General features: G+C 42.0%; 1 protein-coding gene across 11 annotated transcripts in view; it reads left to right on the top strand.

The window, feature by feature from the left end:
• Positions 1-7,485: 7,485 nt before the first annotated feature.
• Positions 7,486-14,402, top strand: part of PAIP1 (poly(A) binding protein interacting protein 1) — a 33,952-nt gene continuing 27,035 nt past the window's right edge. For 6 of the 11 annotated variants that reach the window (XM_067030955.1, XM_067030953.1, XM_067030952.1 and 3 more), the window contains exons 1-2: positions 8,352-8,880; positions 9,469-9,638. In XM_067030955.1, the coding sequence (XP_066887056.1) occupies positions 8,607-8,880; positions 9,469-9,638 (444 nt within the window). In that variant the 5' untranslated portion in view covers positions 8,352-8,606. The other 5 variants (XM_067030957.1, XM_067030958.1, XM_059060904.2 and 2 more) reach the window with 5 other exon arrangements.

The raw sequence follows: 14,402 nt of genomic DNA, 5'->3' as shown, positions 1-14,402 counted from the left end.
TGAGTCCTCCAGCTCCATTTTTCTTTCTCTAGATTGCTTTGGCTATTCGGGGTCTTTTGTGTTTCCATACAAAGTGTGAAATTTTTTGTTCTAGTTCTGTGAAAAATTCCATTGGTAGTTTGATAGGGTTTGCATGGAATCTGTAGATTGCTTTGGGTAGTATAGTCATTTTCACAATATTGATTCTTCCAATCCAAGAACATGGTATATCTCTTCATCTGTTTGTATCATCTTTAATTTCTTTCATCAGTGTCTCATAGTTTTCTGCATACAAGTCTTTTGTCTCCTTAGTTAGATTTATTCCTAGGTATTTTATTCTTTTTGGTGCAATAGTAAATGGGAGTGTTTCCTTCATTTCTCTTTCAGATTTTTCATCCTTAGGGAATAGGAATGCAAGAGATTTCTGTGCATTAATTTTGTATCCTGCTACTTTACCAGATTCATTGATTACCTCTAGTAGTTTTCTGTTAACATCTTTAGGATTCCCTATGTATAATATCATGTCATCTGCCAACAGTGACAGTTTTACTTCTTCTTTTCCAATTTGTATTCCTTTTATTTCTTTTTCTTCTCTGATTGCTGTGGCTAAAACTTCCAAAACTGTCAACCTTGTCTTCTTCCTGATCTTAGAGGAAATGGTTTCAGTTTTTCACCATTGAGAACGATGTTGGCTGTGGGTTTGTCATATATGGCCTTTATTATGTTGAGGTAAGTTCCCTCTATGCCTACTTTCTGGAGGGTTTTTATTACTTAACTTTTTAAATGTTGCATTTGATGAAAACTAGTTCAAATACTTTTTAAGCTGTTTTGAACATAATCTCTTTGTAGATCTCTTTTTAATTCTAGATGTTACCCATAACAAAAAAGCAAAAACCAGATTTTGTTTTTCATTGGTTTTCATCTTACCAGTTTCTTATCTGCTCCTACTTCTTTAACCATTCTTTCTCAGTTCTTTCACTGCTTAAATCTGCAAATGTTCTCTTGGCCCTCTTTCCTTTTAACTCTAATATTGTCTTCCTTCCAGTTTAATGTCAACTGTGCTATCACAACTCCCAGAGCTTAATGTCCAGCCCCAATCTCTCTCCTAACCTCCAGACTCATGCAGCCAACTGCCTGCTGGTCATTTCCAATGAGATATCCACATATATCTTAAACTCAATATGAGAAAATTCCCTCCTGATCTACAAAGGACTTGTATTTAGAATATATAAAGAACGTCTCAAAACACGACAGTTAAAAAAATCCAAATAGAAAATGAGCAAAAGGCATTAAAAAAATTTCACCAAAGAGGGATATAAGTACATGAAAAGATGTTTAACATCATTAGCCATTAAGGAAATGAAAATTAAAACCACAATGAGACATCACTACACATCTATATGAATGTCTAAAAAAAAAAAAAAAAAAAAGATAGTGACAATACCAAATGATGGGGAGAAGCTGGATCACTCACACATCATTAATGACAATGTAAAATGGTACTCATCACTGGAAAACAGTTCAGTGGTTTCTTAAAAAACTAAACTTGCAACTAGCATATGACCCAGAAATTATACTGCTGGGCATTTATCCCAGAGAAATGAAAATTTATGTTCACACAAAAAGCTGTACATCAATGTTCATAGTAGCTTTATTCATAATAGTCCAAAACTGGAAACAACCCAAATGTCCTTCAACAGGTTGAACAGACTGTTGTATATCCTTACAATGGAATGCTTTTCATCAATGAAAAGGAACGAAGTATTGATACACACAACAGCTTAGATGAATCTCCAGAGAATTATGTTGAGAGAAAAAAAGTCAGTCTCAAAAGGATACATACCTGTATGATGCCATTTATAAAACATTCTTGAAATAACAAAATTATGGAAATAGAGAACAGATTAGAAGTTTCTAGAGTTAAGAAGGAGGGTGGATGTGACTATAAAAGGGCAACAGGAGAGATCCTTATGATGATGAAGATGTCCTGTATCTTGACTGTATCAATGTCAATATCCTGGTTGTGACAATATACTATAGTTTTGCAAAATGCTACCATTAGGGAGAACTAGGTAAACAGTACAAATATTCTTTGTATTATTTTTTACAACTGCATGTGAATCAACAATTATCTCAAAATAAAATATTTAATTTTAAAAATAAGGCTGGCAGGTGTAGTAAAATATTAATGATAGAATCTAGGTGCCAACAGAAAGGGCAATGAATACACTGTGCCAGAGATAGGGAAGCAGAACATGCCTCATACTTGACATTTGTACACTAAACATTGACATTCCTAATTGTCTTTTGAATGCCAAATTTCAACACTGAAAATAGCATTTCCAGCTATTACATTACCTTCCTGCTGGCCAGCAAGCACTTCAGTTCAGTTAGTTGAATTGGACAATTAGTAGAATATTGTATGTTGTAACAATTCATCAGAACTCCCTCTAAAATTTTTAACTCTCGTATCTCATGCTCGGACCACCATTTTCTTTCCAACTCCTTTCTTTCTTTCTTTTGATCCCCCTTTTCCTTCCAATCTATCACCCTCATCTTCAACCCTTCCTCTAGCTAGCTGAAACCATGAACAGCCTGTCAGCCCCTTATGCCTTTATTCCTCTGCCTTAACTGCATCATGAAATTACACTCCCACTAACAGGCTTCTCAGTTTCCACATCAGGTTGGGAAGAACTGCTAGAGAAAAGTCACGAAATTGTTCAGAGTGTTGCCCCTACAAGTCCCTGGTCTCCAACCTCAGGGGGACTTTGGGCACCACCCAGCTGTCTTCCTGTGAGCACTCCCCCTTCCTCATCAGCTTCTTCTCCCAGAGCAGCTTTTGCAACTGTTGCCACTCTCCTCAAGTCCCTTCTTTTATGTCTCCCACCTTCAAAGTAAAGACTTTTCCTTCTTTTTTTTGCTGAGAACATGGAGACCGTCTGAAGTTTCCAGCACCTTCCCTTTCCTGCAGTTTATCTGCATTTGCTTCCATTTCTTAATGACATAGCTTTTCTCCCATCTCAAATTATTCCTGCTGCCTGTACTTTGAGTTTATGAACTGCTACCTCCTCTGGTCTTTTAATCTCTCAATTTCCCCCCCCCCCATTTCCCTGATGTGTTGTTCCCTTACCTCGTTGTAACATTTCTAACAAACTAATCTTTCTCCCATTAAAACAAAACAAAACAAAACTAACCCATAATAGCAACAAAAACGTCCTTAATACACTTGTCTTTCAAACTTCTCATATCTCTCCCCTTTATTTCACAGTCAAGCTCAGAGCTGTCTGTACTTCCTGATACTGGCAATTGCTTGCACCCAAATCACTCACAAATCTATATTATTCCAATTGCTAATATCATTGGAATGCCTATTTATGAATTTATAGTGAGAAATATAACCCAAACAGAATAGAAAGTTTGTATCAGTGTCATCCACGTATTCTGGAGATAAAGTATAGCATATTGTCTCAGTTTGTGGACTCTTGACTTAATAAAACTGAGTTGCTCATTAACTATGTGATCTTAGGCAAGTTAGTTAACGTCTCTGAATCTCAGTGTTTTTATCTATAAAATGGGGTAAGTAGGAGAACCTACCTCAGAGGGTTGTTTTGAAGATTAAATGAGATAATCCATGTAAAGTGTACTTGGAACAGAGTTGGTGCTAAATATTAGCTATTATTGTTGTTATTTTTCCTCTCAAAATGCAAATTTATCCAGATAGTCAAATTGTAGTCAGAGGATGGCTCCGTGAAGGAGGGTGTGGTTCCCAGAGGCAGTTGTTCATTCCCCTCTGTAATGACTTCGAGGCTCAAACTCAGGGAATGGGTGTGCTTTCCTGGATTCTTTAGAATCCTACTTTTGTTTGACATCCCCGCACAATTTGACACTCTTGGGCTTTCCCTCTTTCATCTTCTATTCCTGTCTTCTCTCAGTTTTTGTCCTATGTAAACAGATTCCTCTTCTTCAACCTAGCCATTCAGTTTGGTGCTTCTCTTTCCTCTTCTGCCTCTATATACTTTTTCCTAAGTTATCTCATTTCTTTCTGTGGCTTCAGCTATCAAATCTCTAACTCTAGGCAACATCCCTCTGAACTCCAAGTCCATGACTGAACTGTTGACTGAACAATTCCACTTGGATGCTCCGGGTGCCAGATGAAATGTCCAAAATGGAATTAGTGAGAGGCCCCTGTTCGGTGAGAGTCTGCTTTCCTCTGGTTTTCTCACTCTTTGGGACTGAGGCACCAAAGCCAGAAACCTGGGAGTCATCCTTATCTCTGGCTTCTCATTAATGCCTTATACACATCTGTCAGCTTCTTTCTAACATCTCTTGCATTTGGTCCTTCTCTCCAACCCCACAACCATTACCTTAGTAGCCATTATCACTTCTCGCTGGAATTTCTGCTACAGCCATCAAACAGGCCTTCCTGCTTCTAGTTTCATACACTTCACAGCTACTAATCTCACACCTCTGAGTATCCTCACACCTAGAACAGTGTCTGGCATTTAGTAGACATGCAATAAATATTTACTGAAGGAACAAATAAATGAATTCCTATCCTCATGGAGTTATAGTCCAGCTAAGAGACCAACATTAAACCAATGTGTGCACTAGATGTTGGGGAAATCCCAGGCAGTTTCCTGGCTCTCGAAGATGGATTGCAACCTTGATCCAGATGGGAGTCAAGTGCTGACTGGCTGGGGCTACATTTCATAGCAGGCCCAAGAGACTAGGAGAGGAAGATAATTCACACAAATGAGACCCAAGAGAACAAACACATCAGCTAATTCTTCTCTCTGTTAATGAAGCCCCCATTAATTTAAAATGAAATATAAGTTGCCATGATGATTTGGGCAGGGAAAAGTGAACAGTTGGGAGTGATGGAATAGAATGAAATAAGGCTTATTTTTTAAACTTTTTACTTGGAGACAATTGTACATTTACATGCAGTTGTAAGAAACAATACAGAGAGATTTCATTTCCCCTTTACCCAGTTTCCTCTGATGGTAATATCTTACATAACCATGCATTACTATAATACAATATCACATCCAGGAAACTGACAACATACAATACACCCACCTTAGTTTTACATGCATGCATTTGTGTGTGTGTGCACACATGTAGTTAGTTCTATGCAATTTAATCACATGTGTAGATTCATATGATCACCACCAGTTAAGACCGGAATAGTTCCATCGCAAGGATTCTTCATAGTACCTACTTTTAATAGCCGCACCTACTTCTCTCCAAACCCCACCCCCTCCTTAATCCCTGGTAACCACTAAACTGTTCTCCATCTTTATAATTTTGTCACCTTTATAATTTTGTCATGTATAAATGGAATCATACAATAACCTTTTGAGATTACTTTCTTTTAACTCAGCATAATTCCCTTGAGAGCCATCAAAGCTGCATTTATCAGTGGTTTTCTTGCTGAGTAGTATTTTATGGTATGAATACCACAGTTAAACCATTCACCCGTTAAAGAATTTATGTTGTTCCCCGTTTGGGCTATTATGAACAAACCTGTTATAAAAATTTGCGTACAGGTTTTTGTATGAACATAAATCTTCATTTCTCTGGAATAAATGCCTAATTTTGGCTGCTTTAACAAAAATACCACAGACTGGGTGGAAGCACGTCACTTAGCTGGTTTCACAGGTTCACAGCAGGAGAGGATCTTCGCCACTTTATAATAAGGATTGCCTGTTCTCCGCTGTCCAAAAACATCTTCATTTCTGTCTGATACCTCATCAGAATCACCTGTAGTGTCCATATTTCTAACAACATTCTGTACATGATTATTTGTATACTCTAAGAAGATGGAAGCTTTCTCTACAGCTCTCCTCTTTTCCTTTCTCAGCCCTGACCAGCATTACCATCAACAACCCCTTCATGGCAATGTCGACTTTTTCTAGCATGCGTCAAAAACCACTACCAGCCTATACCCATTAACGAGTTCAAAAGCCTCTTCCCTATTTTTAAGGTATTTGTTACAGCTGCACCCCACTTCTGAGTATCAGATTCTTTCTTAGGGTTCTTCAGAGAAAGAGAACTAATATATATAACATATATATAATATATATGTATATGATTTACTATGAGGAATTAGCTTACGTGCTCAAGGAGGCTGCGAAGTTCCATGATTTAAGGTCTGCAAGCTGGAAACCCAGGAAAGCTAGTAGTGTAGTTCTAGTCTGAATCTGAAGGCCTGAGAATCAGAGAAGCAGTGTAAAAAAATTCATCCATGTTGTCTGCAAGTCCACTTTTCATATGTCATGAGAATAGGGCTAAAGTTATATAACAGTAAATAGGGAGAGGCAAAGGACAAGATCTCAATCATCTAACTTATCTAACAAAAGGGACTGTAAAGATACCCTGATGTCACCATCGGTGCAGAATAGCCTCATCCTCAGATAAGAAAGTCTTAGGTAAGGAAAAGGAGCTAGCCATCATAAAAGTTCTAAGGGGAGGGCTTCCCTGGTGGCGCAGTGGTTGAGAGTCCGCCTGCCAATGCAGGGGACACGGGTTCGTGCCCCGGTCTGGGAAGATCCCACGTGCCGCGGAGCGGCTGGGCCCGTGAGCCATGGCCGCTGGGCCTGTGCGTCCGGAGCCTGTGCTCCGCAGCGGGAGAGGCCACAACGGTGAGAGGCAAAAAAAGTTCTAAGGGGAAGTAAAGGGTGGTGAATGCAAACAAAAGCCTCAGGATTGGAGCATCTGTTCTAGTGGAACATATAGGATAACTGTTGTTGAGTGTACAGTTTGTGGGGCTTTCCTATGCAATAGAAAAGACTGGGCAAAAAGTGACTGACGACTACCTAAAAAACTGGATTTTTATGTTATTGGCATTACCTCATCTAATTTTTAAACTTTAATCTTGTCTTTGTAATATATGCTCAGTGCTACAACATACTTACTTTACATATGAGGAAACTGAGGCCCAGGGAAGCTAAATCCCTTACTTACCCAAAACCACACAGGCATTAAGGGTCTAGGCCAGGATCCAAACCGAAGCTCTGGCCTACTTTGAACCCTACATTCTTTCTCAACACCAAGGAACCACACTTTTTGCTGGCTTCCTTCCCTGACTTCATTATTTTTGCCAACAATCAACAGCATGAGTCATTTATTCACGATTGCCTTCATTAGAGCCATTTTCCTCTTTCACTTAGGTGAAGATGTGTTTTCTTCATTAGCAAGAAGAGAAAATGGTTAAAAAGAGTTTTCTTAACTGAAATGATTCTCAAGATGATAATGGTGAAAAACATTAAGGCTTGCTTAAAATACAGGGCTACAATTAATTTGTGGAGATGTTTCAATCTGACAGTAAAGAAATCATTTCCCCCCCTCCTTTTCATTACTTATATTCATCCTTCATTTGGCTTTAGCACCGTCAGGACTGATTAAAACAATAATTTACATTAATAATGTCTAGAACTTTGTTGTGCAATGCGGTAGCCACTAGCCACAGGGGGCTATTGAGCACCTGAAATGGGCCTAATCCCCAGTGAGATATGCAGAAAATGTAAAATACACTTTGGATTTTGATTAGTATGAAAAGAGAGAAAATCTCATTAATATCTTTATATTAATTACATGTTGGAATGATACCATTTGGGATCTAGTGGGTTAAGTAAACTACATTATGAAAATTAATTTCACCTGTTTCTTTTCACTCGCGTAATGTGCCTTCTAGAAAATTTATAATTACATAAGTGGCTTGCATTTGTGGTTCGCATTATATTTTGATTGGACAGCACTGGTAGAAGATGAAAAGGAGGAGAGTTTCATTGAAAGGTAGGGTATTTTCTTAAAATTTCTGGAGGGTAAGAGAAAAGGGAAGAGAGTAAAGCTTGGTCACAGTGTGATACTGTGATAAATATCTACAGTGAATTGAGATGGGCCGGGGTGGGGGGCATTTTTGATTCTGTTCCTACTCCCCTCCCCGCGGCTAACGTAGCAGGTGGCAGAGCAGCTTCCAGAGCCCCCTTCCCAATCAGTCCTTCGGTCTCGCCGGCGCCGGGTCATTGAACACACCTGCGCGCCCACGGAGGTGCGCGTGGCTCTGGCTCCACGCCCCCTCCCTCCGTAATTTTATTTTCCTGGCATCAACCGTCAGTGTCTTGACTTCTCTCCATAGAACCTCGTGTAGGCCGGGCCCACCAGGGGTAAGCGACCCCCTCTGCCTCGAGCCCGGCCCCGGGAACCGACGTGCCCTCGCCCGGCCCGAGGCGAGCAGGGCTGTCCAGCGGTTTAGCTGCCCCTCTCTCGGCGGCCTGCAGGGCCGCGGCTGCCGGCCCGCCGCGAACAGGGCCTCCGGGCCGCGGGGGGCCGCTGTGACCCGCCTTCGCCCCCGACGCGCCGAAGGCGGGGGAGCTGGGTTTTGGGGCAGAATCAGAAAGCGGAGGGTAGCCGTGGGGGCCGGGCGCTCCGGTGCGGCGTCTTTGGCGGGTGCTCCAGGTGCTGTCCGCTCCGCCGAAGCGTGGAGGAGCCGAGCAGGGGCCCGCCGCCCTCCTCCTCCATGAGGCCCCAGTGAGCTCGGCGGCGAGAGCCGGCCTGCGACGCCTCTCCCGGCGTCCTCTTCCGAGCGCAGCGGCGGTGGCCCCCGCAGGAGGAGGAGGAGGAGCATGTCGGACGGTTTCGATCGGGCCCCAGGTGCTGGTCGGGGCCGGAGCCGGGGCCTGGGCCTGGGCCGCGGAGGGGGCGGGCCTGAGGGCGGCGGTTTTCCGAGCGGAGCTGGGCCTGCTGAGCGGCCGCGGCACCCGCCGCCGCCGCAGCCCAAAGCCCCGGGCTTCCTGCAGCCGCCGCCGCTGCGCCAGCCCAGGACGGCCCCGCCGCCAGGGGCCCAGTGCGAGGTCCCCGCCGGCCCCCAGAGGCCTCCCCGGCCTGGGGCGCTCCCAGGTACGGAGCCGCTCTAGGGGACCCCGTCCTCCTGGGCCAAACGCTTCCCCACGGCCCTCCGCGCGAGCCCGAGGGCGGCGCTCTGTCTCCTCTTTACTCCCGGTTCCCCGAAAGCATTCCCCGAGGGGCCCGGTTGTTACGGGGTGGGGATGGGCCCAGAACGGGGTTTGGAAGGTGGCCGCTGGAATCCTTTGTGCGCCCGGGCTGGGGGAGGGGTCCGGTGCGCGGTCTCACGAGTTCTGTTGTCCCGGGAGGAAGTAAAAATCGCCTCCCCCTCCCCAGCCCCCAAGAGGGAGGCCTTAGGCGGGCAACCATCTCTTTTCAACCGACTTTTTAAAAAAAGAAAAAAAAGGAAAAATAAGCTCTCAAGTGTTTATTCAGGAAGCAGGTCTGTTCATAAATGAGCTAAAGCAAGTCTATTGTTCCTTTTTGTAGGCTCTCTGCGCATATCCTGGCGATAACCTTAAATTTCGTGAGGGTTCTTGTTTGACTTAAAAACCATCCCTGCTCAGATGGCTTCTCAGTGTACAGTAAGTTGTTATACAAGGGAATGAACGCATCTAATACCGATTTTTTTTCCTTTCTCAGAACAAACGAGGCCCCCGAGAGCTCCACCTAGTTCGCAGGATAATAGCCCACAGCAGAATTCGGAGTCAACAATGGCTAAACCCCAGGTGGTTGCAGCTCCTGTGTTAATGTCTAAGCTGTCTGTGAACGCCCCTGAATTTTACCCATCAAGTTATTCTCCTAATTATACAGTAAGTACACTTTTACTGCAACCCTAGGTTATTATTGGAATAATATGGTTATTGCATCATTTATCAGTATACTGGTGTGCTTTCTGTACCACACATAAAACAGTTTATGAATTTATTGAAATCATGAAACAAAACTGATTCAAGAATGTATTTTGTAGTTATTATATTCAAGATATCAGAATGTAAGCTTGAGAGTAGACAATCTTGTCTATTTTGTTCACTGCCGTATGTCCAGCATCTATAGACTATCTCTAGGCTAGTAAATTTAAGGTGGTCAAGGACATCTTCAGTCTATAAGACTAAAGTCTGTGTCCTGACTTTATGGACAACCTATAGAATAGTGACCTGGCAAGGTTAATTTTTGATTTTAGCAGGACAGCTGAATACTCATTGGTACCTTTAGGGTAAATTATCAGTGGTTTTGCTGCAGACTAATTAAGTTAGTTTTTTGAATGTTGAGAAATACACATCTGGGCTCTGTTATGTTAAAGTAGAAGTGTTTCTGGTTCTAATTAACAGTTATGTAGAAATGTGGGGAGTTTTGATGAAGTGTTTTAAACTTTTGATAAAGTGTTTTAAACTTTCAGAGTCATCTTTGTCAATAACGTAAGAATTTTAGAAATTGATCACACTTAAATGGCAGGAAAAAACGCCAAGCACGATTGGGATATATAGAAAGGAATTTGTTGTGCTGTGTAAATGCATATAATTAATTGTAGGTAAGTAGGTCAGGGACCATTCTGGATTGAAGAAATGATAATACTTTAGCATAAGTTCTATTTTTTTCTGTCTTCATTTTTTGACATGTAATATACAGAATAGTGTACATTAAGTTATCAACATCCCCAAAGCCTGCTCTGTCCCCTTCTAATCATTACTGCTCTCCAAAGGTAACCGCTATTTTGCTTGAACGATAGTTTTGCCTCTGTTCAAAGTTCATATAAATGGAGTCATATAAAATATATTTTTCTTTCATTCAATATCAAAAGTAATCCTAATACTGAAGCATGTAATTGGAGGTGACTAATTCTCATAGCATGTGTGAATATTTGTTGATGAGCATTTGGGTAGCTTTCACTTTTGGGCTTTTACGATTAGGGCTGCTATTCTTGTCCATGCCTTGGTGGACATTTGTTCTTGTTTCTGTTTGGTATATACCTAGGAGTGGAGTTGCTGGGACTTAAGGTAGCCAGCTTTAGCAGAGACTGCCAAATATTTTTCCAAAGAGACTGTTCCAATGTATGCGTTGAGTACTGTTTGGTTTCCAGTCGCTTTAATTCCTTGTCAGCACTATGTATTTGCTATTTAAGTTTAGCCATTCTGGTGGATGGGTGTTAGTTTTTTAATTTGAATGTACCTGATCAACTAATGGTGGCACACCTTTTTTTGTTACTTTTGGGGCGAGAGTGGGGGAACTTGACTTTCATATTTGATAGAAAGCATGGGAAAGCTTTATTCCATATTTTAGAAACTTCATGCATCTTAGACTGCATTAAGAAGAACTTTGGGGCTGGAGAGGGGAAAATATAGGCATAGTAGGAAGAGCAATTGATTTGGGGTGGAAAGGACCATCAATCAGGTAAAGTAGAAATGAGAGCAGCTGGATTCTTGCTCCCAAACTGTATTTGACTTAGAGAAGAAAGGAACCATTGGAGAGCTATGAGTAGTTGAATAACGTTTAAGGATACTTACCTTAAGAACCACAAATGGTTCCTCATTTGTTTGTCTTCCTGTTGATTTGGGCTGTCTTATGGTGGGAGGGATGCAATTTTTGTTTTGTAGTTCTTTACCAGCTAGTTTTATACATAGTTCAGGTGATTCCTGAGAGCAATGTGTTGAGCCATGTTAGTCCACTTCCTTTGAACCACTGCCATCTTTTAGGTGCTCCTTGGTCTCCTCAGCTCCTGCTGCACTCATTTTGCCAGAAAAGATTGCAGACTGGAAGCTTGTGGCTCATGTGTACCCTGCAGGTGTGTCTTTTTTGGCCCTGAGTTTTTTTTAAGAGGGGCTTTATAATTTACCAGTACTTAAATTAGATATTGCAAATCTGAATTTTTTGGTTTCTCTTGAAATCCATGAGATCTGGCCATTCTGGACTGCTGTTTTGATAGAGCAGAGTTGGCTGGAGCTGAATAAAGGCAGCCGCCCCTTTATATGGAATGTGTAACCTCTAATTTGCTCACTGGCTTACTTCATTTGCCTGTAATCCACCTGGATTCTATAGGCATTCAAGCTTGCTACCCCTGCCCTGATATACTTTTGGGCCTTACCCTTTTTACCCTCTGTCAAAGCTAGGAGTTTTTCTCAATCCAGTTAGTCACAGAACAGCAAAATCCTTGTTTTTCCCGAGTCTTGGGATAAAATCTAGTTATGAGAGAAACTTTTCCTTGTAGTAACCGTAATCCAAGGTCACTCACTCATTAAGAAATAGTTGAGGGCTTCCCTGGTGGTGCAGCCGTTAAGAATCTGCCTGCCAATGCAAGGGATGTGGGTTTGAGCCCTGGTCCGGGAAGATCCCACATGCTGTGGAGTAACTAAGCCCATGCGCCACAACTACTGAGCCTGTGCTCCAGAGCCTGTGAGCCACAACTACTGAAGCCTGCGCGCCTAGAGCCCATGCTGGGAAACAAAGAGAAGCCTCCACAATGAGAAGCCCACACACTGCAACGAAGAGTAATCCCTGTTTGCCGCAGCTAGAGAAAGCCTGTGTGCAGCAATGAAGACCCAACGCAGCCAAAAAAAAAAGTTGAATGCTTACCATGAGTCAAGGGCTGGGGATACAGCAGTGGATAAAATGGACAAAAATTCTTGTCTTTGTAGAGCCTCTATTCTAGTGGTCTCCTAGCTGGGTTTCTAGAAATTCCTTGAGTCTGCTTTTGTTATACACATGAGAAGCTATTGCCTGGTATCATTGAGCTGGATCTGCTCTCAAGAATGCATTCTTTTTAAATTTTTTCTAATAGTCTTTTGCTGTGCTTTCATAACCCTTCTAAAACTCCAAGCCCTTTTATCTTCAATCCTTCCTCTAATCCCACTGCTAGAATTGTACTGCTTAACATGCCTTCTTACCAATGAGTTGCTATATCCACCTATTCCTGGCCATTGCTTCTTCTCAGGTAAGCCATTACATCTTGAATATTTAATCACGGTTCACTTACGAGAACCAAAAATTCCACATAGGAGTTGATAAAGCATTTATTAAGAGACAACCCCCCCACCCCACCCCCATGTGCACAAAAGAATCTCAGCTTTTGCTAAGAATATCCTCCTTCAACTTACTGCCCAGTTTTTCTTCTGCCTTTCAATAGTGATATTCTCCAAAATGAAAAATTATTCACTGTTGGTACTACTTTTCTTCTCACTGACCGTTCAAACCTCTGCAGACTGATCCTCTTAATTGTACTGATATTATTTTTGTGACAGGTGCTGATGTTGTTTGGGTTTTAAAATCTTTCGTCCTCTTAAACCTCATCTAAATAGACTTTGTTGACCACAGTATGATCTGTAAGGTTTAATTCCTGGTGTGGGTCCTGTTCTAGGTGCCAACGGTACCTTTTCAGTCTTTCAGGATTTCCTCCTTTTTATAAAAACTGAATATTTAAGATCCTAATTTTCTCAGTTTTTTTCTCTGTGTGCATAGTTCTGATTCCTAAGACTGCAACCATCATTCTCTCAGATTTTTAACCAAAGAAATTATTCTGTAGCATTTGCTATTATGAGCACCTCTCCTCATTTACCTTTTCCTTTGGCTTCTGTGGCAGTACTTCATCCTCCCAACTTTGAGACCATTCCTCCTTCCCTCAGACTGCAGGCTCTGAGGTTCTGTCTTTTGTCTGTTTTATTACCTCCCTTAGTGAAACTAGAATCCCCTAGAATCTGACCATCACCAACCTGCCTGTTGATAACTCTGGAATCTAATTCTTCCTCTTAACTCCAGGCTTGTGTTTCCATTTGTCTTGACCTCTTCTAAGGATCTCACATTCAAACTCAAGAACGAAAAAGAATTTATCTTTTGCAAAGCTCTTCTTATACTTTTATATTCTAACTAGCTGCTCAGGCTAAAAGCTTATGGTGTATTGACTCATTTTCCTCTTTCACACTCTTACCAACTTTCAATCAAGTTAACTAAAATAGTCTCGACTATTTCACCTAAGTGATCACTTCCTTTTATCCCCACTGCTTTGGATTAGGTTCTCATCTCTCTCTTTTTTTTTTTTTTTTTTTTTTTTTTTTTTTTTTTGCGTTACGCGGGCCTCTCACTGTTGTGGCCTCTCCCGTTGCGGAGCACAGGCTCCGGACGCGCAGGCTCAGCGGCCATGGCTCACGGCCCCAGCTGCTCCGCGGCATGTGGGATCTTCCCGGACCGGGGCACGAACGCGGTGTCCCCTGCATCGGCAGGCGGATTCTCAGCCACTGCGCCACCAGGGAAGCCCTCTCATCTCTTGACAATGTATTCAAAGTACCTACTGGGAAGTGAGTTTTCTTTTTTGTTGTTGTTTTAGTTTTTTAAAAATTAATAGACTATTTTTTAGAGCAGCTTTAGATTCACAGCACAGCTGATTGGAGAGTACAGAGAGTTCCCATATACCCCTATCCCCCCATATGCACCGCCTCCCCGCAGAAGTGAGTCTTCTAGTTGATGTCCCTCCTAACCTCTTGTCACAGAACGCTAAGAAAAATAAAACTTAAATATTCCTCTGCTTGGAAGCCATTTGACTTCACATTGAAGACTGAAGAAATGTATACTTTAAAAAATCTGATAAT

Source organism: Kogia breviceps, chromosome 4 (assembly GCF_026419965.1).
Source record: "Kogia breviceps isolate mKogBre1 chromosome 4, mKogBre1 haplotype 1, whole genome shotgun sequence".
Lineage (NCBI taxonomy): Eukaryota > Metazoa > Chordata > Mammalia > Artiodactyla > Physeteridae > Kogia > Kogia breviceps.
Note: the sequence above shows the minus strand (reverse complement) of the source record. Positions and strands in the feature narration are given on the sequence as shown.